The 25372-nt window shown below is 49.5% G+C and overlaps 1 protein-coding gene across 7 annotated transcripts in view; it reads left to right on the forward strand.

Annotated features, from left to right (window-relative positions):
• The window catches only part of CADM1 (cell adhesion molecule 1), a 678445-nt gene that overhangs the window by 588349 nt on the left and 64724 nt on the right, over positions 1-25372 (forward strand). For all 7 annotated transcript variants that reach the window (XM_078681871.1, XM_078681873.1, XM_078681874.1 and 4 more), the window contains one exon: positions 16994-17166. In XM_078681871.1, the coding sequence (XP_078537997.1) occupies positions 16994-17166 (173 nt within the window). The remainder of the gene's footprint in view (positions 1-16993; positions 17167-25372) is intronic.

A 25372-nucleotide genomic window follows, 5' to 3' on the forward strand; every position in this document is an offset into this window, starting at 1 on the left:
CCCCTTCGATTGTTTCAATAGTGTGGCGTCCTGAGTGTGTGGCCTATACTTCCTCACCATTTTGTACCAAATATTCTTTGGGCACCTTTTCGCAATTCAGTTCTCCTAAGAACCCCTGTATTCTACATCTACCTCTCCATTACCCAACTATGACCTACGTTGTCACCAGGAAGCTTTACCTTTTGGAGTTTGTATTGCTTTCTGACCCAGCCTTTGCGGGGTGAGTTGAGCAAGTGCACGTTTGCAATTTGTTGTCTTGGGGGTGGTGGTCAGTCTGTAACTCTGTGACCCTTCCTTGTCTCTGCCGTCTAATGTCACTGTGAGGTGTAATTCTGGAAAGGTTACTACATGTCCCTAGCGCCTCGGGTCGCTTGTAAACCGATTTGGAGCATTTGGAAGAAAGCCCATCTGCAGTGCTAATCTCTCTGTAGAAACCCGGGCCGTTCCCTAATCAATCAATTAACTTCTGAACTCAGAACAACAATGTGTAACGCGTTGTGTATATAGTACTTCGTACTGCACCCCGATCATTTCAGTGCGCTGTAAGTAACAGTTGTTACTGTGGCCCAACGTGTAGTGCTCGGTTTACCACTCTGAATGGATGGAAGGCTAATTTGTCCATGGTTGGTGTTGGGACAGGAATGTCCCCTTTATGGTGAAGAATGTGTGCAATCCTGTCCTGAACGACCTTTCTGCATGTTGTCTGCTATCCTGACTTTTGTTGTCCCTGCTCGCATGACAATCCAGAATGCACTCTGAGGCCTCAGATTGTTATAACCATTCTCAGACCCTGAGTTGTGATCTTTTTTCTGGAAGCGTGCCCTCTAATACACACCAGACTACTGCCTTTGGTCATGTACATACCAAGGGCGAGGCTAGACGAGCCCGCCTTTAGGGCCCGGCCCCCCGGCCCACACCGCGCCGCCATTGGTTCATAGGCCCAGGAGGCTGCCCTATGGGCAGCCATCCTGGGAAGTACTTCCGGGTCAGGGGGCGCGTGACGCACGTCCGGTGGGGGCGTGGGGCAGAGGCCATGACCTATTTAGGTCTGGGTCACGGTCAACTCGGCCTCTTTCCCCGCCTGCGCCGGACCTGATCGCCACTCCCTGTCCGTTAGTCAGCTAGTTTTAATCTTTAAACTTTAAGTTAAACTTAGGTCGCCCAGTAGCTTCCCCGCCCCATAGTCTGACCCCCGAGGACATTGACGGAGTGCCGACGAACCTCGACGTGCAGCGGAGGAGAGAGCGCCGACCGGGTCGCCAGGTGAGGTGCCGGGGTTAGCTGAGGCTGGGGGCGGGCGCGGGTCCGGGGCTTGTTTGACGCCTCCTCCTGCTGCAGCCCGGTGAGGTGTTGGGAGCGGAGAGCGTGGTGCGGGCCCGCGTTCGCCTGCAGCGGCCTTAGGAAAGGGCAGCAGAGCTCCGTCGCCTGGCGGCAGGGTGGGTGTGGGGGCGAGGGAGAAGGGTAGCGGGACTCAGAGTAGTAGGTAGCGGTGCAAAGAAGGTACCATGGCACCCAGGGGGCAGAGCCATAAGCGCAAGGGCAAAGACCCGGAGATTGCGCAGTTACTGGCCTTGCTCCTCCAGAAGTTTAACGGGGACGACGAGTGCAGTGAAGTAGAGTCTGAGGGGCCCCATTCCGATCCGGAGGGAGAGACCCCGAGCATTGCGGAGCGCCCACGCAGGCGTGGTGTTCCGCCCAAAGCGGCGTTCCCTCCCCTGCCCAAGAAACCGAGGGCACAGAATCCTAGGGGCTCACGTGGGCAGAAGAAGAAAGGGAGCGGTGGGGGAGCGGGGCTGCCCCCCCCTCCGAGGGTTCCTTCGCCGAGTGCCCCCCCATTGGCGCCGCCTGCACCCGTAGCTCCTCTTCCTGCGCCCCAGGCGCCAGTACTCCCGTGGGCGGCGCCTCTAGCTCCAGTAATTCCGGCTTCTGCGCCACAAGCGCCTGCAATTCCTGTTTCTGCGCCACAAGCGCCTGTAATTCCTTCACCCGTAGCGCCTCTTCCGGTGCCCCAGGCGCCAGTAATCCCACTGGCGGCGCCTCCAGCTCCTCCAGTAATTCCTGTTCCTGCGCCACAAGCGCCTGTAATTCCTTCGCCTACACCACTAGCGCCAGGGGCCCCTCTACCCGCGCCTCAAGCGCCTGTTATTCCCCCAGCGGCACCAGGTGCTCCGGCGATACCCCCGGCCCCTGTGCCTACGGGTGACATCTTGAAGGAAATCTTGGGGGCCATAGCGGCGCTGGGATCTCCCCCGGTGCTTCCTGAGAAGGTCGCAGTGTCCCCACCAGTGGTAGTAAGCCCACCCGCCCAGCCCCAACTCGAGGGCGCTGGGACGGGGGGCGCTTTGGGGGAAATCTTAAATGCCCTGAAGGCGCTCACTCGAGCTCCGGGCGCAGCACCCCCTCTTCCTCCGGTAGCCGTGGCACCGACCTTGGTCCCGGCAGTCACGCCTTGGGTCCCGGGGAATAAGGATGAGGGCCCACTAGGCGAGATCAAGGAGCAATTGGCGCTGTTAGCCAGGACGCAGGCTCTGAATGCCCCGGTGGCCCCATCGGCGGTGGCGGCCCCCGCTTGTGCCCCCAGTACTCCAGGAGGTAAGCCTGAGATGAAGGGCCCGGAGCCCGGGGCGGGAGCGATGGTGGGGGGTGGCCAGGGTTATGTCTTGTCTAAACCAGGCCGCCTGGCTACACACGTATCTCCCGATATGAAGGAAAAAATTTGGAAGGGGGAATTCGTAGATATATTTGCTTTGATTAGGCCCAAGAGAATGGAGGTGGAGAGTAAGGACAAGGAGGGCAAGGATAACTCCTCCAAGGATAGGAGACCGAGGGTGGAAGAAACTATCACGAACTGGCTATTTGGTTTCCAGGTGTTCATCACAGTAGTTATTGAGAAGAAGCCAGAGTTGGCGGGGCCATTGGTGTACTATATGCACAGGATTTTGAAAGCGCACACGACGCATGGAGGGACAGCCTGGCTGGATTATGATAGGGATTTCAGATGGGAGAAGGTGCAGGACCCAGACATGGGTTGGGACCAGGTGGAGGTCAATGTGTGGTTGGAAAGTGTGAATGCCAAAGCATGTGGGTCGCAAAACAATAGACAGCCCTTTCGGACATCCCAGGGGGGACCTGGGGATAAGCGGGGGACATGTTGGCAATTTAACAGGAAGGTGTGCACCTGGCCGCCGGACAAGTGCAAGTTCAGGCACGCATGCTCCTTTTGCGGGCACCCCTCGCATCCCGAATTCAAGTGCATTAAAAAATCCAAGGAACGGGGAGGGGGGGGCAGAGAGGTTAAGCCCTCCCAGCCATAAGCTGCCCACCCCGGTGGACATTGGGAAACTGGTTTTTTGGCTGAATCAGTATCCAGACCGGTCAGCAGCCAAAATCTTGTACTCAGGGTTCTCAGAGGGGTTTCGCATTCCAGCTCTTGGGGTCCCCCCGGTTAGGTTTTGCAATAATCTGTTATCTGCGAGGGCGATGCCTGCGGTGGTTGAGTTGAAGGTGCAGAAGGAGCTTAGTGCGGGGCGTGTAGCTGGCCCGTTCGGGGCCCCCCCGCTCCCAGGCTTTGTCTGCTCACCCCTAGGGGTAGTACCGAAGAAGGAACCGGGGCAATTCAGGATGATCCATAACTTATCTGCCCCCAAGGGAGAGTCTGTGAACGATGCTATCGACCCAACTTTGTGTTCAGTATCTTACTCGTCCTTTGACGTAGCTTTGAATAAAGTGAGGTCACTAGGGCCTGGCGCCTTCATGGCCAAGACGGACATAGAATCCGCTTTCCGCCTGTTGCCTGTTCACCCGGAGGATTATCACCTGTTGGGATTCCAACTGAACCAGCAGTTTTACTATGATAAGTGTATGCCCATGGGGTGTGCTGTCTCCTGTAGGTATTTTGAGACCTTTAGTTGCATGCTACAATGGTTGTTCTCTCATAAGACAGGCTGCAGGGATGTTGTGCATTATTTAGATGACTTCATGGTTATGGGGCCGGCCGCCTCCACGGCTTGTAATCAGGCGTTGGACCAATTGGTGGCCTTATTCAGGGAATTTAATATTCCGCTGGCCCCGGGCAAGACAGTGGGTCCTGATACATGCATGACATTTCTGGGGATTGAAATTGACACGGTGGCGGGGGAATGCAGGTTACCACAAGACAAAGTGAAGTCTTTTTCCCACGCCATTGACGCAGTCTTGGCTTGTACGAAGGTGACTTTACACCAGCTTCAGGTTGTGGTGGGACAGCTAAACTTCGCCCTCAGGATCATCCCCATGGGACGCCCCTTTTCTAGATCTATTGCCAGGGCGATGGTGGGCCTAACACAGAAGCACCACAGAGTGCGCCTACGGGCCGAAGTAAAGGGTGGTTTGGGAGTGTGGCGAGATTTCTTAGCGAATTTCAATGGCACGGTTGTCTGGCCGTCCGCCCCGGTGACCAACTCTGAGTTAGGATTGTTTACGGATGCGGCAGGCAGCGTTGGCTTTGGGGCTATCCTCGGGCCTAAGTGGTGCGGGGCGGAGTGGCCGGAAGAGTGGCACAAAACAGGTTTGACAAGAAATGTAGCCTTTTTGGAGTTGTTCCCCATACTGGTGGCAGTGTCTGTTTGGGCAGAGCACTTCAGGAACAGATCAGTGATATTCTGGTCAGACAACATGTCTGTGGTTGAAGCCATTAACCGGCAGGGGGCCACGTGTAAGAATGTGCTGAGATTGTTGAAACGGTTGGTGTTGGCATGTTTGAGGTTGAATTTAACGTTTAAGGCAGCACACATTCCAGGGGTCGACAATCATGCTGCTGATGCTTTGTCTCGTTCCAAGCTGCAGGAGTTTCGGAGGTTCCATCCGGCAGCGGAGGATCAGAGGACGGTGTTCCCACCATCACTGTGGAGGATTGGAGCCCCGCTTTAGCGGGGCTGGTAGGTGCCTCATTGAGTGACCGCACTCGGAAAACGTATCAGCAGTGTTTTTTGTATTACAGGACATTAGTGCAAGAGGCGGGTTTCTCATGTTGGCATTCTGATCAAGCTATGTTTCACTTTCTGCAGCACATCTATGACCAGGGCAAGTCGCTCTCTTATGCCAGGACGCACGTCACTTCTGTGGGTTTCTTTGCTAGATTAGCGGGCCTGTATGATCCAGGGATGTCTTATGTAGTCAAGAGAGCTCTGACTGGGTGGGCCAGGAGGGAAGGCCCTAAGCGGGACAGTAGGAGGCCCCTGGACGTGGGGACTCTGAGGAGGATGCTAGACGCCCTCCCTAGACGGTGCACTTCGGCCTTTGAGAGCACGTTATTCTCTGCAGTCTTCTCGTTAGCCTTTTATGGGGCATTTCGTCTGGGGGAGATAGTGGGGTCCTCTCGCGTTGATCATAATGGGGGGCTGCAGTTTGGGGACCTCAATCTTACAGCAGGGACCATGGAGGTATGCCTCAGAAAGTCTAAGACCGACCAGCTGGGTAAAGGTGCCTGGATCCAGTTGGGCTCTGCGCCTGATGCGCCTGTGTGCCCGGTAGCCTGTATGCGGGCATACCTGGCCATCCGCCCTGGGGAGAAGAGTCAGGCCTTGTTCATTCATGAGGGGGGTGAGTGTGTCTCGCAATACCAATTCAAGGCTGTACTACGGGAGGCTCTGGGTGACCTGGGCCTTGGGGATTCGGGCTATTCATCCCATTCATTCAGGATAGGCGCTGCCACATTGGCGGCAGGGGCAGGGTTTTCTTCCAAGGCGGTGAAGAAGGTGGGCCGTTGGTCGTCCGACTGCTTTAAAAGATATGTAAGGCCCGAATTGTTATGACGTCGTGTATTGCCATGCCCATGCCTGACTTTTCTATTTCCTCTCCGATTACTAGTATGCCAGGGAAGGTGGTGTGGGTATTGGGACACTCGTTCGTTCGACGGGCAGCGGTGCGACTGCGGCAACGGCGAGTGCAGAAGCCACCAGGGCTGGCAGGGACGGAGTTTTTGTGGCATGGTGTGGGAGGAATGCGGATTCGGCACCTGCGACGGTTGGTGGAAGACATCAAGGGGCGCGAGAGGCAGTCTCCCGCATTGGTCATCTTACACTTGGGCGGCAACGACATGGTCGACAGGGGCCGCCTCGCAGTCAAAGAGGCACTACTTACGGAAATTGCTTGGCTGGGGCGAACCTTCCCCCAGGCCAGGATAGCATGGTCATGCATGATCCCACGACGATGGTGGGGCAATGGGATCCGGCCGTACCCGGTGAACGTGTCTGTGAGGCGTCTCAACGGAGAATTGGCAAAGATGTGCTCAGGAAAGGGCCGCTTGCTACATCTCCCGCACAGGATGATCTCGGGATCTGAAATGTTTCACCAGGACGGGGTGCATCTGTCGGACATTGGTATGGATGCTTGGATTCAAGGCATTTGGTCATTTGTGCTGAACTTGGCGGCAGGGGGGAAGGGCGACGGACCTGAGGGCCCTAGTCTCCCTTGTGGCGGAAAAGAGACATTTGAACACTGATAGACTGGAAAAATGGAGTGGAGTCCGCCTTGCGCACTCCCTACGCCAGCACTGAGGGGAGAGAGGGTAAGCTCTCCGCAGGGGGATGGAGACCACCGGCTGGGGAGGCAAGGGCGTCAGGTACGAGCCTCATAGCAGCGTGGTGGATGAGAGGTGGGGCCCTGGAAATGGCGGACAAGGACCCGAGGGCTGGGGCCCATCGCTCGTGGGGCGCAGGTGGGTGGCACCTGGCGCGGGCATCGTACTTGGGGGATGCGAACCTAAGGGCCCCTTGGTGCTGGGGGAAGCAAGAAGTTATGAGCAAATAAATACAAGTTGAAACGTATAATAAAGCTGATGAAGAAGAGTTGATAATAAAGGAAGGAGATTGCTCATAATTTGAGAAATGTATAAACGATTTACTTGTCATGTTTATGAAGTGTAATTAAACATGGCCTTTTAAACCCACCTGTTCTCAAGTGCTTGTTTTGGTGGGTAGGCGGGTGTGGAGCATGCTGGGGGATCCGGGCCCTATACCAAGGGCGAGGCTAGACGAGCCCGCCTTTAGGGCCCGGCCCCCCGGCCCACACCGCGCCGCCATTGGTTCATAGGCCCAGGAGGCTGCCCTATGGGCAGCCATCCTGGGAAGTACTTCCGGGTCAGGGGGCGCGTGACGCACGTCCGGTGGGGGCGTGGGGCAGAGGCCATGACCTATTTAGGTCTGGGTCACGGTCAACTCGGCCTCTTTCCCCGCCTGCGCCGGACCTGATCGCCACTCCCTGTCCGTTAGTCAGCTAGTTTTAATCTCCCACCCACCCGTCCCTTGAGGCAGTGATTTGAAGGGTGCGTTGCGGAAAAGAGACATTTGAACACTGATAGACTGGAAAAATGGAGTGGAGTCCGCCTTGCGCACTCCCTACGCCAGCACTGAGGGGAGAGAGGGTAAGCTCTCCGCAGGGGGATGGAGACCACCGGCTGGGGAGGCAAGGGCGTCAGGTACGAGCCTCATAGCAGCGTGGTGGATGAGAGGTGGGGCCCTGGAAATGGCGGACAAGGACCCGAGGGCTGGGGCCCATCGCTCGTGGGGCGCAGGTGGGTGGCACCTGGCGCGGGCATCGTACTTGGGGGATGCGAACCTAAGGGCCCCTTGGTGCTGGGGGAAGCAAGAAGTTATGAGCAAATAAATACAAGTTGAAACGTATAATAAAGCTGATGAAGAAGAGTTGATAATAAAGGAAGGAGATTGCTCATAATTTGAGAAATGTATAAACGATTTACTTGTCATGTTTATGAAGTGTAATTAAACATGGCCTTTTAAACCCACCTGTTCTCAAGTGCTTGTTTTGGTGGGTAGGCGGGTGTGGAGCATGCTGGGGGATCCGGGCCCTATTAAGCAGTGATGGCCGCATACTGTTTCTGTAATTGATAGACCTGAGCGCGCCCTTTTCCCAACTCCAGTACAGTCCCACTTGAATGTTGTACACAGAACCTGCTTTGCTGTCCATGTTGCAAGTGTGAATGCAGAGCCCAGAGGAATGCATTTTGGTTTCCACCTGGTACTACCGAGCACAACCCCAGACCTTAAGTGTATTGATCACATTTCTAAGCTGGAGAATGTAGGCCATACACTGACAAGGGGGAGAATGGAGACAGGGATCCCTTAGAAATGCAGCTGTCCCCTTATTTTATAGGGGTGCAAATTATCTCAGTCTGCAACATCGGTGGCATTGCAAAGGGTTTCCTTTAGGCCACGCCTGCCCCTTTTGTCGGTCCCTGAGGTGCTACTCCAGAAGGCTGAGGACGGCCTGGTGCTCTGCTTCACGCTTTATTGTTCCCCGAGTTAAGTGCTTGGGGCAGCCCAGTGGAGCAGACAGAAGGGAGGAAGCGGGCCATTATTGGCCAGTGCACTGGAACGGTCCCCTGGCCTTCCTACAGCAAATCTTAACTAATCAATGGGACTGACTAGCATCACCTGAAAAAAAGAGCACGGACACAGAGACCAATGCAGAGCCTGACAACTGGATGAAGCAGAGGACCTATACTGAGGCTGTCGTGTGCGTGTGTGTGTGTGTGTGTCACTGAAGCAATCGCAAGTTCTCAAACACCATGGGGAGAGGGGTATTCTCTGTCTTCAGTGGACTGTGGAAACCTCCCCACAATCACCAAACCTGCCACTGTGCACAACCACACCTGAGTGGCGTCTCTGCACCTGCCAATCACCATGCCAGAATCTCTTCCTACCTTAGAAACACAACTGAAGGTAACGCGCTGTGAAGGAACAAGGTCCGAATATTGAACATTTTAAGGGGCGCCAAATAGCCCTCAGCAAGTCTCAGTTGTGAGGACTAAGCCATGGATTCCTGAAAGCCGAGAAGCTGCTCATGAACACAACATGGAGTGCTTGCACCTTAGTTTATGCCATATTAGTCTGTTTCACCCCATATCTGCACCATATGCCTATAACGTATAACTGTGTGTAGCAATGAGAACTGTGTATAGATTAAAGTACTAATATGTTTTATAAAAGAGTACTGAGCAGGACAATATTTCTTGTGCCTGCTTCTAGGATTGTTTGATCCCTGATTCGCGACCATCTTATACTATCTCCCTGAGACGCCTTGAAGTGCTCGCCCTCCCTACCTTACGAATCCACTGTGGATTGGGTGTTCATTGATACCCATTGTTGCAGTTCAAAAGTAGACCAAAAAGAGCCACAACCACACGTGTGACCCAGAAACTCCTACCTACCCCTGAACAAATCTGAAATTGGGGTTGAAACTTGTGACCTTCAGCATGTTTCCCTGTTGAATGCCCCCTCAGCCCCCACACCCTTCACTACTCATTGAATGCACTATCCTAGACTCTATCGAGTCATTTCTGACATAGTCTGCTGTTTATATCAGTCGGACTGTCCAGGGGGGGGCTGTGCCTAGAGATCAGTAGTACACCTTGTTTCTCATTTGGGTCACATGCTCTTTAACTGCTCCTTAACTGAAAACTAGCATCAAAAGGGACATTCCTACCACCTGTATGACCAAGAGCTATGGCCGCAAATTAACAGGGAGTTCCTTTGACAGTTGTTGCCTCTGCGTGCTAAGCTTTCTAAAGTTCAAGATTATGGTGAGATTTCAATCCGCTTGAGTCATACATGTGCACCATTCATTCAATCATGGACTCTATTGAGATGCCTGTGGTGGGCACAAATTGGCAGGGCCTGCAACCAGGGCGCAACTTGGCACAAAAGGTGCATCCACCTCACAAGTGCTCCCTACCATAAGCAAGGACGCTGGTTGGCTCCGTTGGTGCTCTGCTTGGTGGGTGAAGACATATGGACTGCTGAGAACTTGGTCATCCCTGGGAGAGTCCTTTACCACTAATACATGCACTGGCCATATGACCGAGTAGTGCGGTCTTGAGCCTTACTTGGCAGCTCTGAAAGGGGTGCAACACTGTGAGAAATAGTGAGGATCCGCATCCAAACTCCTGTCTCAAGCAGGATTAGATGGAAGACATCCCTGTCTCCGCCTCCTGGGGACAATACACTTGCTGCCTGTGCACCTGATGGCTCATGCTCTCTTTTGTGAGATGGCATCCTGCTGATGGGGAGAGCAGGTCTGGAGGAAGCCTTAGACTCAGAGTTGAGGCAACCTACCTTGTCATCCGCTAATAGATCCTTGCCCAGAATTTTAAAGGATATTATGTACACTAGTACACAAGCCTCACAAGAGGCGGGGGGGCTTCTCCTAGGAGAACAAAACTGCAGAAGCATGAGCCCTTGACATAAAACAGCAGAGAAAGCATCTAAAAAGTGGACCCCTGAAGTCACTCCTACAGAGACTGCAGGATCTGCATCACACGCACCTCCTGTCATTGGCGCGCTTTCCCTTTAACATGCGACAGTATGTGCCATAGGGGGACTGGCTGGGGGTACCATGGACCTAAGGGGTGGGGCTGGCACTGGAGAATTGTCTCCAGAAAGAGTATGGCCATCAATGCAATTCACCCAGAGCCTGTCGTGATATGGTTAGGCATTATCGCTCTCCTGGGCTTCTGAGGATTGCAGGTCACACAAGGGAGTTCTTCGATAAGACTGAGGGATGAGTGATCTGATGCCTGAAGTGGAAGCTACTGATGTCCATCCTGTTGTTTAGGCGTCTGTTCTCCACGAAACTTCTGGATACATCGAATGGTGAACTGTGACTGTATATTCATCGGGGAGCCCGCCCAGTAATGTATGTTCGCTTCAGTGCTATCCCAGATAAGGCCTAAATCTGAGTCGATTTGTAAGTCCATCTAGTGTGTTATAGACACTTCCTTCCAGATCAAGGAGTCCACAAATGCAGCCTCCAGCCAGACGTGGTGCACGAGCAGGTATGTGCATAGTGGTAAGATCACAGAAATGAAGACCTGTTAATACCAAATAACATGCCTATCACCAGAATTGGCGTTTCGGTACCTCCTAATGTCTTGCTCAATATTCAGAATACTGTTTAATTGATTCTCTTTTCAGTATCTTACTGTGCGTTCTAATTATGCTGTGTCCCATAGCGCCCCACCTTCCCTGCATCCCAGTATCCTTTGCATCTAGATGCGGAATGGTTTCGCTCTTCTACATTAGCACTTGTCCCCCTTTTCAGATGCAGTGTTGAGGTTTGCTTGCTGTTAACAGTCTTGGGTTTGTGAGTTCTGCCCATTGACATCTCCACTGCTCATCTTGGAGATGTGCTGCGAGGCTCCTAAGCAGCAATTGGCCTGAAGTACCAGATCTGCTGGCATACTTTATACCCACCAAAGCTGACCTTCCAACGTCCTTGTACTTAACTTGCCATCTACGGACTTTTGGGCAAAAACTGCTGGTGTTGACTCAGTCTCACACTGGGTGAGATGCTTCCTTTGCTAGAGAGAGATTCCTTCTATCGGCTTTGTAAATGCCCGCATGCTCTATGCAGGAGAGTTTATAGAATTGGAAACCGTGCCAAAGGTGTTTAATCCTATTGGATGGACGCATCCTTAAGGGAAGCGGTGCTCGTTGATTGACAGTAGGACATAGATGCTCCTCTGAATGCCACGTGTAAAGCTGGTGGTGCTATGCAGTACATATAGACGCGTGTTAATGACCACGCTCGTCTCGCAGGCCCAGATGAAGGCCTGGCAGCTCGCGCCAGATGGCGGGCCGCAGGATTCCAGGGGAGACGTTCAGAGCCTCTTCCTTGCAGCTCCTTCGCCTCACTTTCTGCCACGCCCTCCGGGTTCACAATTAAAATCCTAAAACGCGGGAAGTAAACATTTCCCATTGTGTGTTAACAAGACCTCGCAGTGGGTCTGCAGAGGCGCGGCTTCAAAGGCAGCGACCCCGCCTCGGATGCACCTTCGGCGCGCGCGGGCCATTCATCACGCGCGCCCAGCAGCACGGCTTTGTTCCCCCGTTCCTCTCCCCTAAATTAATGAGGCGGCTAACTGTGGGTGAGCACCGACCTGCCCGCGCCGGTGTGAAACTGCACAGCGGGGCAGAAAAATGAATCAGACGGGTTTGTAGCCGAGTGTTTGCACGGGCCTTCACAGTACATAATGAGGGTGCGCACAGGAGGCGGCACGAAAGGCGCAGCAGGACTCTTGTTTATTCCATACTTCCGCAACAAAATGAAAGGCATTAATGAGCATTGCTCCGGTGACCAGGGCCTCTTGTGTCGGTCAGTGGAAATATGTGAAAAGTCTTATCCTGATGCGATGTCCCTCACGTTTGTATAAGGCCTACAGCCATTGTTATGGCGACCTTTCAACCGGCCCTTTTATTGCTATCCCACGGCTGTCTGTCTGCTGGAGTTTAGTTCGCAGAGTTGGATTAGATCGGATGGACCAGCATGGATTAAGATGATACCAATGAGGACGGGGAGGGGGGTCGACCCAGAAGATCTCTCTTGGGGTACTGGGGGTGTAATTGCTAAAGCACCTGGAGCAGTTGGTTGAAACAATAGAACACAATGCCCTTTTTTTGCATGGAGCCCTTTAGTCCTTACTGATTTATGAATGATTTACATGGTTACTAAGAATTCCATTAATTTTTTATTAAGTGCCGTGATGTACTGATTTTAATTAATTGAATTTCAATAAAATTGTAAAATTCTGGTAGAGCCCGTTCATTGTTTCACTTCTAAGTTTGTGTAGGTTAATGTAAAGGGACAATTAGTTAATTGTTGGAAGATTACTATAATGTGTATGGATTGGGGCACTGAATCGTTTTTTCTTCAGATTTAGTGTTTGGTTGTCCTTTGCTTGGCTGATGTAATGTGCTATCTGTTTATGAACATAAATCGAAGTAGGTGATTGTGATGCAGTGTACTGCACTGGACAGTGTAGTATTTCTATGCGAGTTGTATTGTAACAGATGCAGGGTTTGTAAATGTGTGGTGATTGACAGTGCAGTTTGTTTGGCAGCTCTTTACCAACTACATGTTATTGGTTCCATGTTGTGCACATGAGAGCGTAAGGGTTCTGTGTGGCATACTTGGTCTGAGGATAACCATTTGTAGGTGTCTGGCATGATGGAGCATGATGGTAGGATTGAGCAGAGTATCTTCCGATTACCCAATGAAATGCAGAGGCGTTGGGATTCTTTTGACTGTTTGCGATTAGAGCGGTCTAGTTTACAGACGGGGAGTATGTGTGGCGATTCTCTCCTTTGGGTGCTAGTTCCATCCCACACAACACCTATTCTCGCAATCTGAGCTTCTGCATAGGCATGTGCGATGTGAAGCATGACCCCCGAAGTGTAAATTAATTCTCTCTGTAGAAGAGAAACCAGTTAAGCATGGCAGGCAACTAAAGTGCAAACGTGTGGTTCTAGAATGATAACTTTCCTAGACTAGGTGGACCAATGGATATGAAAGGAGTTGAATTACATTGTTTTAATTGAACAGGTGCAGTGTGTGTGACGGGTTTTTGGGCTGGTCCACCCCATCATTTGATTAGTTGGAAGGCAAAAAAGGTGATTTTAAAGACAAAGATCATAGAGACGTTTTAAGGCATGGGCAACGTGTGCAGTTGCCCAGGGCCCCCACCTTACAAGGTGCCCCTGAGAAAGTGAACTTTTTCTTTATTTCACTTTATCCATTGTATGTATTTCCCTGTCTCAACCTTTAACATGTGATTCAATTTTGTTTGCAATCATGGGGCTTGAATTAGCAGAAAATGTGCAATAAAATGTAAGGTTGTTCCAACTAGGGCCCCCAAAATACTTTTGCCCCTTGCCCATGAAATCCTTAAGACAACACTGATCATAGTGACATCTGAAGCTGACCTATACATATAAAGAATGTCCCAAAAAGAACGCTGCTTCATTGTCAGACCTGTACTGGTGAGATGTTACCAGCTACTAAACGGTAACAAAATATTGGTTAGTTTGGCATTCGAGAGCGATAAAGTTCTGCACACAAATGTAGCTGGTTAGTTGAGTCTCCAGGAATGGGAATCTGTGCTAGATGCTCATAACCGCATACTCCTAGTTTCTTTTATTCTCACCTTTGGTAGAGTAGTGAGGGACATCAGTTGAGTACCTGCAGAAGCTTGCAGTTGAATTCTAGGTTCGACAATTCACAATCACTCTTCAGTCTGCAATCACAGTTGTGTGTAATGTGAAGACACAAAGATTCTGCCCTTATGAAAAAAGCTAGTACTTGATGATATGTATTGCGTCCAGTGACATGGGCGATCTACAGATTAGAGGTAGGTATGTCCCTTTGTGCCAAAAGGAGCCAAGCTGCATGTGGCTTTTGCCCCTCCCTCTCTAACCTCAACCACCACTCTAGTAGAAGAAATTCTACCCTGTATATTTGGTTTACAGGTGGGGTGATAGGGAAGCCCCAGAAGTGTGGTGGGAAAGTGCTAATAAAGATGCTAACGATTTCCCCAAGCAATTTCACAGCACTCTGCAGGGTCTTGATGGCCATCCCATCTGAAATGTCACCTGCAACCCAGGGGGTAATGAAATATTCAAAGAGCCTGCACGGTGGGCTTTGCTTGTACGTCTGCTGGCAGCAGAGCTTTGCACTCAACTTGTGTTATGGGAGCTCCATGGGCTCTTGCAGAACTTTTTTTCTCTTTTTTGGTTAATGTCTTAAATTGTCTTCAGTGAAGTTGTTGAGCCTCTCTGGAATCGTCTGGAAGAAGGTGATGGAAGTGAAAGACTAGTTTGCTTTCCCGTAAGTTTATATTTTTTATTTGCAGATTAATTTCAACTTGATTAAACCGTTTAAATATATATTTAGCCCAGTTCATCCTGTAGGTCATCGAAGAATTAAAGACAATTGCGTAACCTTTGATGTAAAATGGGCGAGTGAAAGAGATCCCATTCTATTGGCTGAATTGCACCACTTCAAATCCCTAAACATGGGATCATTTCCGGTTTCCCTGCTTGACCCAATTTTCTATCCTATGCAATTACCTGATTTAACTTTACCACCTTTACTTTGTAACAATTGAGAGAACCTTGAAATACATCGTCAGGTTGTGCACGATACCAAACCCTCTCTTGCACATAATGCAGCTCCCTCTGTAATGGCAACTCAGGCCACATATAGGGTGCAGATGACAACAGACTTGCCTCACTAATGGCATTGTCGTCATGGCAGCCGGAAGGCATGAATGTTTCTTAGTCCATATTTAGAAACGAGTGCTTCTAAAATATGCCTGTCGGTGCAGTGATGCAATCTAAGGTACTACTGTGTGACGCTTTTGCATGTTTAGGAAATGCACTGTTTTTAATGTTGAAGTGTATCCTTTCACGTGACGTTTGTGCCAAATATGTTCATGACTGTGCCCGTGTTGGTCCCCTGGCTCGGCTCTGTTAATCTGCTGGCTCGTGCACCCCCAGTACAAATATAAATGTGCACCAACTCGTGGACAAGCATAGCAATCGGAAGATAAACAAGCAACGAAATGTAATCCCGGAGTCGAAGACCTATATGATGCGAAGAGCGCTGCCCTCCTTTTCGCCAATAAGCTTAGCTGACTTGCCGAAAAGATCGCTTAACAGGGTTTGTATTTTTAGGACCCATTTCTAAAAACGTGTTTAGCGTCACTCGGTCTTAAGTTAGCAAAGGATGATTCATAAAATTCAAAGTTGTTACTAACTGGTGCCCTCCCAAAATAAGTATTTGCCCAGACCCTCAAAATACGTGACTGTGCGATGGTTGTACACGCGTCTTCTCTGCGCACACAGCTGCACTGCCTGGTCCCTGGCCATGGTGCTGACATCCCGCCTGCTCCTGTCCGAGGCCGCGTGATTCCGCCCGCACAGCTGCCGGTGCTGCTCGGTCCCCTCTCCATGGTGCTGAACGGCGGCAGCTGCTGCCCCAGATAGTGGGAGCGATCATGCACGCGCAGCTGGCGGGCGCTCCGCAGCCCCGCCCCCTCCCCGGCGCGGACAGGCTGCGAGCCGCTGCTCCGGGCCTCGCGTGTTGTGACGCACTCACGCCGCCCGGAGCTGTACGTCACTGCCTTCAGAGTGCCTGCATCCAGAGGCTGTCAATGGACCGTGTTGCAGCTGCAATAGGGTGACCAGAATTTTAGAGCCAAAAACGGGGACATTTCACAAAAATAGGACTACAATTTTACTTCAGGTGATGAGAGCGCTCCTCAGCAGAGAATTACAGAACAGGCAGTAAGAACATACATAAAATGCAATTTTTAAGCCCAGTAGCTTGCCTGTTAATTAAATTGCTTTCTTGAAACAACTGCTCAGTATCCCTGCTTTGTAAAACATTAAAAACACCTCCCACCATTTTCAGTCGACCCTCTCCAAAAACGAGGACATGAGCTAAATTTCTTGAAATTTGCTGGGACAGCTGGTTAAAAACAGGGACCGTCCTGGCAAAACGGGGACGCCTGGTCACCCTAAGCTGCAAGTACATGTTCATGCCACATTGTCCTCTCACATGTATTCTAGGATGGCTTATCCACACACACACACACTGCTGTATGGTTAAACCCTCGACATGTAGAAATAATCATTCCGGCTGAGGGACAGTTTGAACGCAAAGGGTGACGATCCTGGTGAATGGAAGAAATCTGAGGTGATGGGAAGGGAATGGGGTGATAGGCTAGTGGGTAATTTTACATTTGTCACCTGCTAACTAGAAAAAAGCTTGAACAGCCTTTTCAACCACTTTATGACTGCGCATAAAGCAATGCCGTATGTACATAAGAGATCTCCTTATGGTAATGCTGTCTTGCTTGGTCCCCCATTATTTCACCTCGTTTTCCTGTCTTCATGTTATTCTCTTCTGATCACTCTCCCCTGTTTTTTCAACATTCTGGCCCTTTTACCCACCACCTTAATGCCCTGTTCTCTTTCTGTTTTCTTCTACTGTACTTTCGCTCTACCTTTTATTGTAATTTGTATGCCTCATTTGTTATCCGTCCCTCGTTCTGCTTTTATTCCTTCGACCCCCCCCACCCCCCAGCCCCCACCTTGTGGTATTCGCTCATTGTCTCTCTGTCACAACAAACGTGCTCTTTCTCTCCCCTCATCCTCAGGCCTGAGAAGATCCAATGGCTGCGGCTGGAGGACAACCTTCCGGAGAATGCCATTCTGTCGGGAGCCAACCTCCTAATAAATAACCTCAGCAAAACCGACAACGGAACGTACCGCTGCGAGGCCTCCAACTCGGTGGGGACGTCGTGGGCGGACTATGTGCTGTATGTGTACGGTACGTGCTGTAGGGTACTGTACTCATCTGCATCTGCTTCTCGGGGTGGAGACCAGGAGCTGCTGCAAGTAACCATTTTGTGCGACGTGTGGGGGGGTTTGAGTCAAAATAGCGAATGCTAATATGGGTTAATCTTTTTTCAAGGGTCTTTCCAAAGCTTTTCTGTCTTCCTAGCAATCGGATCTCATCTGTCACAAAGTACAGTATATTTGGATGACCATTTACAGACCACTGCGAGATTACACAGTTTGTTTCCTTACAAAAAGTAACACTCAGTGGAGGCTGACGCAAACGAGGTGGTGGGGTGGGTGGAGGGGGCACGGGAGTGGTATGGGGAGGGGAGCAGGGGGGAGTTTAATAATAGAAAATGAAAAAACTTACCTGAAGCTGCCTTGCTGTTAACCTTCTTCTTGGTCTCAGCAGACACTGGGACCGCATCAGACTCCCTGTGAAATCCCGCGCTGCTCTCATGCTATGAGAGCAGTGCGGGGATTGGCTTGAATGGACTGGTTTGATGCTCCAATCAGCACAGTGAGTCTGTGCTGTTTCTCCAACCCAGCTGCTCTATACAGCTGGGTTGAAGAAACCTAACTGAGCATGTCTGTTTGACAGGCCTAAGAAGGCCTGCCAAACAGACATGCTCACTTAGAAGTGGACTCCACTCCTCCATCCCATGGTCCAACCCCGCCTCTCCCTAAATACACTGGCTCAGCCAGCTGCTGGCTCAGAGTCAGTAGGGCGAAGCACACCACTATTGCGGAGGAGCCACCGCTGGAAATACTGCATGATTTCCCTAAACCGAACGAGTGATCCCCGTGCCACTGGAACCAAGCTGCACTTTGTTGACTGACAAAACCGGTCTTGGGTTGCTTCTGTTTTCCGATTCAGAGAGGACCAAGCTTGGCAGTTCGTGCCAAACTGTTCCTATTTGAGCAGGAGAAAGCTTGTTTGCAAATGGCTGAGGTTGCGTGTGGTAAATAAAGAAACAAAAAAAATTGATTAATTTGCTGCCCAGTATTTACTTGTGGCTGAGCTTAAATTCAATCATTCAATCTCTTTTTTTCTATTTGGAAGGGTTTTGTGGCTTGTGATGGGTTTAGGCTCGAGACAACATGTGACTTCTTTGAGCTTGGGTGGTTATCATTTGAACACCAAGGTGTGTATGAAATGGGACTCCTGGTAGAGTGACTTAAGGGGTCTTTACAGCAAGTGACTGCTGGGAATATTGTGACACATGAGGGTAAAGTTGAGGGTTTAGACAACATGACATAGTTGTGGCCCATGGCTGCTGGAGGTCTGTGTGGCCCACGGCAGCAGGGTGTCCTTATGGTATGTGACAGCTGGGGTTTTGTGCCCTGTGGCTTATGATTGCTGGAGGTCTGTTTGGCCCTTAGTTGCTCGACCTCTGTGTGGCGGCTGTGTTTTCATTCTGTTGTGGTTGGGAGGGGGGGGGGGTTGTTTATAGTTGTCCTCTTGGGATCTGTGTGCAGGTAGTGTGTGTAGGTAAAAGCGCACACAGGCAGAGTTTTCCGTGGGGGTCTGCTCGGGTCTCTGTGTTGCCATTGTATACATTACATTTGGTGTACACAGTGGCTACACAGAGACCCAACTGATCTATACAATGGCTTCACAGCGCCTGTTCTGTACACTCTGGCCTGAGCTTGTAAAAAGCGTGCCTTGCTGAACGAGAAGAGAAATTGTATTTCAAAGGTTCCCGGATCCGCCCCACTAAACAACCTCTGTCCACGAGGTCGTGCAACCACTCAAGATGACTAGTCGGTCAATGCACCTGCTGCAGTGGAGTGCATGCCCTGCAGGCACACCCTCGCGGCTCCAATCGAACCTCTTATTACCTCCAGGTCGATAATAACCGAGCCATTGGGTTGGGCAGTCGGAACCCCTGCTATACAGCGGCATAAAACGGCAATTTATGATGTAGGAAGCACTGCGTAAAAGTATGTTGTTTTTCATACATCACGGGGAAGGAGTTGGGTGAGATCATCACGTGCGTTTCTTACTGAAGGGAAAAGAAACAGATTTGCTGTCGGCCTGTGAGTCTAAAAACGGAACAGATCCATCAATTTGAGCATGACATTTGCCTTGTAAAGATTATTTTTAAGGCAGCCCAACTCTGCGGCGTGTTCCAGCTCCTGCGCACATTTCTTCCCTCTCTCTGCCCATCCAGCTCTCCGCGGGGGATGCAGGCTCCATCTCCGGGCCCCCTCGGTGCTTTTAATCATGTCTGACATAATTGCTTCACGGAAATGGACCAGCGCTATCTCGTGTTCTCCCGGGTCCCTGTTGGCGGGCGGAGTCCCGGGGTTGGGGGCGGCCAAGCGGTGCACATAGTGCACTGGTAACCTTTTCTATGTTAATTTAAATGCCCACCGTTGTCTGCAGAAAACCAAATATGTGCCAGAAGGAGATGTATGAGCCTCAACCAAGCATGGCTCGTCTGCTGCCCCCGCCTCTTCCCAGCTTTACATGGGCCGAGGGATGGTATTTAGAAATCTCCTACCCTGATCTGCACCATCTCGACTGGTGTAGGGCTTCATCTCTACACATCCTAAACGGGTTGCCATATTTGGTACTTTGGTAGCATAAAGCAAAATGATGGGGCCACCCCCAGCAGAATGTGATGAGCGGATATCTCACAGGTATCAATTGGCCTTGGGTTGAATGGGGGGTGGGGGTCCCCTGAGGGTTGCCATCTCCTTCTTGAGGTACCCTGACGAGTCGGGTTCTTGCCCCTTCCCCCTCCCCCATATTGCTTTTCTGTATGTCCTCACTTTCTTTTAGGTATTCTGCCTTTCATCGTACCAAGTCTCTCATTCTGCACTCTCTCCTTTGTTTGTCTTCAATAGCACCCACCCCCAGGGCTGATCTCATGCAGTCCCAGCATAAGATTGATTGCCTGCACCCCTGCCTCAGTAGATGTCCACTACCCCTGCCCCGGTGTGGTTTGTCTGAAGATGCCACCACACCAAGTCTGCCAATCTGAGCCATCTCTGTTTAACCTTCTGCGGTCTCTGTCCCAAGGCTCATTCTCGGTAGCCCTCCTATGACCAGTTGTCCTTATATCATCCCAGTAGGTCCTGCACTGCCCCTCCCTCAACTGAAGACTTTCTACTGATTCCCACGGCCCAGGGCTGTCATGGTGGACTGATGTGGTCCCTCAACTGAAGACTTTCTACTGATTCCCACGGCCCAGGGCTGTCATGGTGGACTGATGTGGTCCCTCAACTGAAGACTTTCTACTGATTTCCACGGCTGTCATGGTGGACTGATGTGGTCTTGTTCAGTCCCTGCTGCTTTCTCTACCAGAAGGAAGTTCTATATATGGGTTGGTTGGGAACGCACTGACGTTATACCGCCTTACCCCTTTAAGCTTTTGGTGTATGACTACTGTGTTTCAAGCGGCCTAGACTTAAACAGAAGCTTATTTGTGACAACCCTTAGTAAACACCATGCATTTATTAGATTCATATTGACCCACCTTACATTGTTGCCTGGTGACCAGCTTAGACAGTTACACACTAGTTTTGACATCTCAACGCTTGAGTCGAGAGTTGCACAGGACTGACACTACTTCAGTAGTGCCTAGCTCATCACCATAATATGGGGCTTCAGTTGCTAGAGCTGCAGGGCTACATCAACCAAATACTCTAAAGCTCACTTCTATACGTGTAAATAATTTGTTCAGTTTAGCAGTTGTCTTTGTTGGATCAAGGACACTTCAGTGGCGCCTCACTTATAAAATTACTTTGTGACGTCAGATGAGAGTTGGACCTAGGTCTCCCTTTCCACAGACGTTTTTACTCGAGACTTGCTAGACTTCCTGGGAATGGCACATTTCGATCTTGTTTTTTTCTGGCTGCCGGTCTGGTTGCTTCATTACATGACCAGACACAACTATCGTCGTTGCTTCACGTACAGTAAGGAGGAGTACAACATATCGCAAATATTCATAACCTCACTGGCTTCAATAGATCGTTTAATCACCAGTATCTATGTCCTTGTCTTCAGAATTTAGTGACACTTCTCACATTCCCATCTTGTAATCCAAATCTGGTTTCAACTGATTCTTCCTCATGTTTTTTGTGCCTTCAAAGACTTCAGTGGATGGTCTTAGATGTTTATCGGCCATAACACACCCATCCATGTCCATCTCGTAATACCAGCCTTATTACCATGTCCACGATCTCACTCCTAGTGCTGGTGTCAATAGACTTCTTGAAAGTATGCATCTTGTTCCGTCTCCCAGTTAATTTTTAGGTAGTTTTTGTTCAATTTAGACTTAATTTCTTAAGTCAGTGTTTTTTATTCAAAACTCGAATCTTGATTTCTAATCTATCAATATAAATATTAATATATATCGACAAAGCGTGTAATCTAGTCAGGGCTCTTATACATTTCAAGGTGCTCTATAATTGCTCAGTCCGGTTAACCCCTTGTCCCCATTAATCACAATCTTAGAACAGACAGATTTTTAATATTTAGGCTCCAGTGAATGTCAGTGCCTTGATTTAAATGTGTGCATTTGAATTCCTTTATCTTATGCTTTAAAAATGACTTTAATACAAAAATGTATCTTGGGTAGTAAATCAGCATTCCTGCATTTAGTGTCCTTATTGGAAGTTGCCCGGCAACTGTTCGTTTCAGGGTCAATGTTTTATATAGATTCATCATTCTGCAATGCTGGTTTGATTTTATTTCCCATAATTGTATTTGTTATTTCCCGCATTGAATTCGTTATCTAAAGATGTCTGATTTACGATGTTATGATTTTTCCAATACCATTTCACACCTGCTGTTTTGGCAGTGGGAATTTTGTTTTTAACTTCGTGCTAAATGTGGCCACTGTTAGTATGCAATTGCATTTGTTTGCTGTGATTGGGTGCTTCCATTCTTAATTTTTTAGCATTGCCTCTAGATTTTAATTGTTTTTACTTTGCTCCACTACGGAGTGGTGTGTGTATGGTGTGAGCGGTACTTGGTAAGTAGATATAGTCTTCTGTACCTTCGGATTTGTTTGCATGTTCATTATAAATACTTTTGTATTTATTATGCACGTTTGAAGCATAATTGATTTTTTGTCATTGTGGCGCTGTAACATGGAGTGTGGTTGATTGCAGACTTTGAGATATTGAAGCTTTTGGCTGGGTACAGTGTCTCCCCAAGGATTGCCCAACCCCGGGCCTGCTGTGATCCAGAGACTCCTGTAATGCTTGTTTAGCCTCAGTCTCCTGTGGCCCGTAAGGCCCATTTCAACTCCTGAGTGTTCTGCGATGACGCACATTTTGAAATGGCTTCCTGAGCTCCTGCGAACTCATAGACTTTTTTGAACCGTTGAAACCTCCTGTTCTTCCAAAATCATATTTTCAGCAGCCCATAACAGCCCCATCTCTATGCTCAGCCTCCTTTCTGTCCATGGGTCGGCCCTGTACGTTCATGGAATATGGTTCCATTCCAACCTTGTTGCGTTTCCCTCTGGTCTGTTCAATCAGAAGGCCCAAAAGATTTTAATTCTCCGCTTTCAATGCACTGGAAAGGTAAATAACTAATTTAAAAAGTCTGACCTGAATAGTGGTATCCCCACCAGGCCACGTTTCGCCTTTTTTCTTTACATCGGCCATGGCCTGCCCCAGGGCATCATGGAATGGATCCGTCCCACTACTGGGCAGAGGTGGGTCACTCTTGTCATGAGTGGGCCAACTTGCAGCAAGGCTAGTCTGGTTTGTGGTAGAATGTCCTGTTGCAGGTGCATGAGCATCTCCCGTTGAACCTATCGGTGGCAGTTATTAGTCGCAGTCCCTAGAGGTTAGAGAGCGGTTAGTGTCACCTAGTAAGAGGTAAGAGTGGATCCTTGCCTGGTAGAAAATGGATCCCAGAATTAACAGGAAGCATCTGACCCTCGGACTGAATACGCCTGATGCTGGTGATGTGGCTGCATATTAGACAATATCTGTTGGATGTCATTCTGAGTTTGAGGACAGCGAAGGCACCAGAAGCTTGAGGTTTTCAGCACTGCCAAGATGTATTCCTCTGTAAAAGAGATTGGACTGGGATTAAGCGGGCTCCCCCTCGACCCCTAGGCGGGCGTGTAAGGCTCCTAGTCTTAGAGCTTGACATGGGGATACTAGAATTTTCTAACCAATGGATAAGGCCTCTGTGTCCACTCTGCTTCCGCCAGTTATCACGTGGACAGAGGTGGACCTGTGGCTGGGTATCTTAGCCCTCATAGCCCACATTGAGTGCTTCCCATTCCTACCATGAAGCCAATGTCTGTATTTATAAACTCTTGCATTGTATTCCAAGTAAATACTAAATATCTGGTATTGATCTAATCCACCTGGAATAGATTTTGTAAAGTAAAATATAATTAGAGTTTTCCTATCTAGGCCGCGAGTAAGCTGTCTTTGCATTTCACGAGGAGCCTGCTAATTATCAAAGTAATTGATCAAAGCACAAATAGAAGTACTAGTACACCTTTAGCAGTCACAGGGCTACAGCTACACTCTTTAGGCCTTCTCATCTTCTTTGCCTACTAGGCAAAGGAATAATCCTCATGCCTCTTGTGTTTAGAGTGGTAGAGGGAAGGTGGGACCAGAAAGGTCTATGCCACCGGGTTGGCCTGTATACCAGCAAAGGCATTTCCCAAGAGGTCCGTGGCATCTAGGCTTGTATCACCCCCCGCGTGTAGCAACATTTAAACAATTTAATGATCACCCACCTCTTCCTCTGGTCCCTTTTTCTGCCGGTCCCTTTTTCTGCCGAAGATCCAATAAACAATTGGGTTTCAATTTAGAAAGTTAGCAACATAGGATGCTACTGGGTGGACCTACTTTATCCAGTGTAATCATATTGTTGCAAAACCCAGTCCTCTAATGAACTCCCAATAGAGAAGTGATCTTACAATGGCATTTCATGGAGGTCTCAGGGGACCAGCTTGTACAAGTGCCTGTAAGTGGCAATCAGGAGTTGCGGGAACGCGATTACCTAGGGCAAGAAGATCAGAAGATGCAGATGGGCCAGACAACCCTATAAAGTCCCCTTAAACTTAATCCTACCCTCTAGAAAAGAACTAGAACAACCTATCTGAAAGATCACGGACGTGGTGGGGCCTGATCACATAGACCAGGGGTAGTTATGAGGCTCCCGAAAATATCAATCCACAAGCTCCAAGTGAGTCACGGTTTTGAAGGAGACATGAAGGTCAATAGGGCTCTTTCAAAACGTGTGTAGTTATAGGACACTCGAGCTGAAATGAGCCTTAGGACCCACAGGATGACATGCAGACATTACAAAAGTCTTGTATTGCAGGAGATGTGGGATCACAGCAGGCGCAGGATCATATGAAACTTGGGGGCCACGGGATTAGTGGCTACAGGAGTCTTTCAAATACCTGAAGTTTGAGATCACAGGAAACTTGGGTCTGTGAAGACTTTTACTCGCATGTGAGTCAGTGACAGAAAGGGACATTGGTGGACCCTTAAAGTTGGGGTCAAATGAGGTTTAAAGCTACAAGAAGCACTAGTCCCAGAGCCTGATTGTTGTGTGTCTGCCAGAGTAGAAGAGATGGATAAGTACAAACCGCCTTAGTGGCAGGGTGGAAGCTGATTGTCGTGGGTGCCATTTGCTTGCAGTTTTAAATCTCTCTGAGAGTGAGTCTGACATTGTCTGGTGTAGTATGAAATAATGGTGATGGCCGGGAAAACCGTGCACACTCAAGACTGGTACAGTTAAACACTTGTGATTTCAATGGACATATATTCCAATCAGTGCTCCGGAGGAGGGAGAGCCACCAAATATTACTCAATTGGAAAAGAAAACTTCTCCCCAATAATTGATAAATTCTCCAAGCACTCAATGAGTCAAAATGAGTATAGTTATATGTAAATTGTCCAATGTCTTTTATTCAGACATCCAGGTTTTGTTTTCACACTTCTAACATTGCCTTTGTCAATGTTCTCCATCACAAATATCACTCATTGCCATCAATACAGCTCCTTGTCAACATGTGTTTCGTCTGTTTATGTAAAACAAGACTTCATCAGGGCATTTCAGTAATCTCTATTGTCCTTGTTAGTTTGAAGAAATGTTATCTCTTATGGAGCATCAGAGTATCAAAATAACACGCATCTAAGCTTAATAGGTGTTATAAGTATTAGTCAGTTATTCCGCATATCGGTGGGTAGAGTGCACC

This window comes from Lissotriton helveticus, chromosome 3_1 (assembly GCF_964261635.1).
Source record: "Lissotriton helveticus chromosome 3_1, aLisHel1.1, whole genome shotgun sequence".
In the NCBI taxonomy this organism is placed as follows: domain Eukaryota; kingdom Metazoa; phylum Chordata; class Amphibia; order Caudata; family Salamandridae; genus Lissotriton; species Lissotriton helveticus.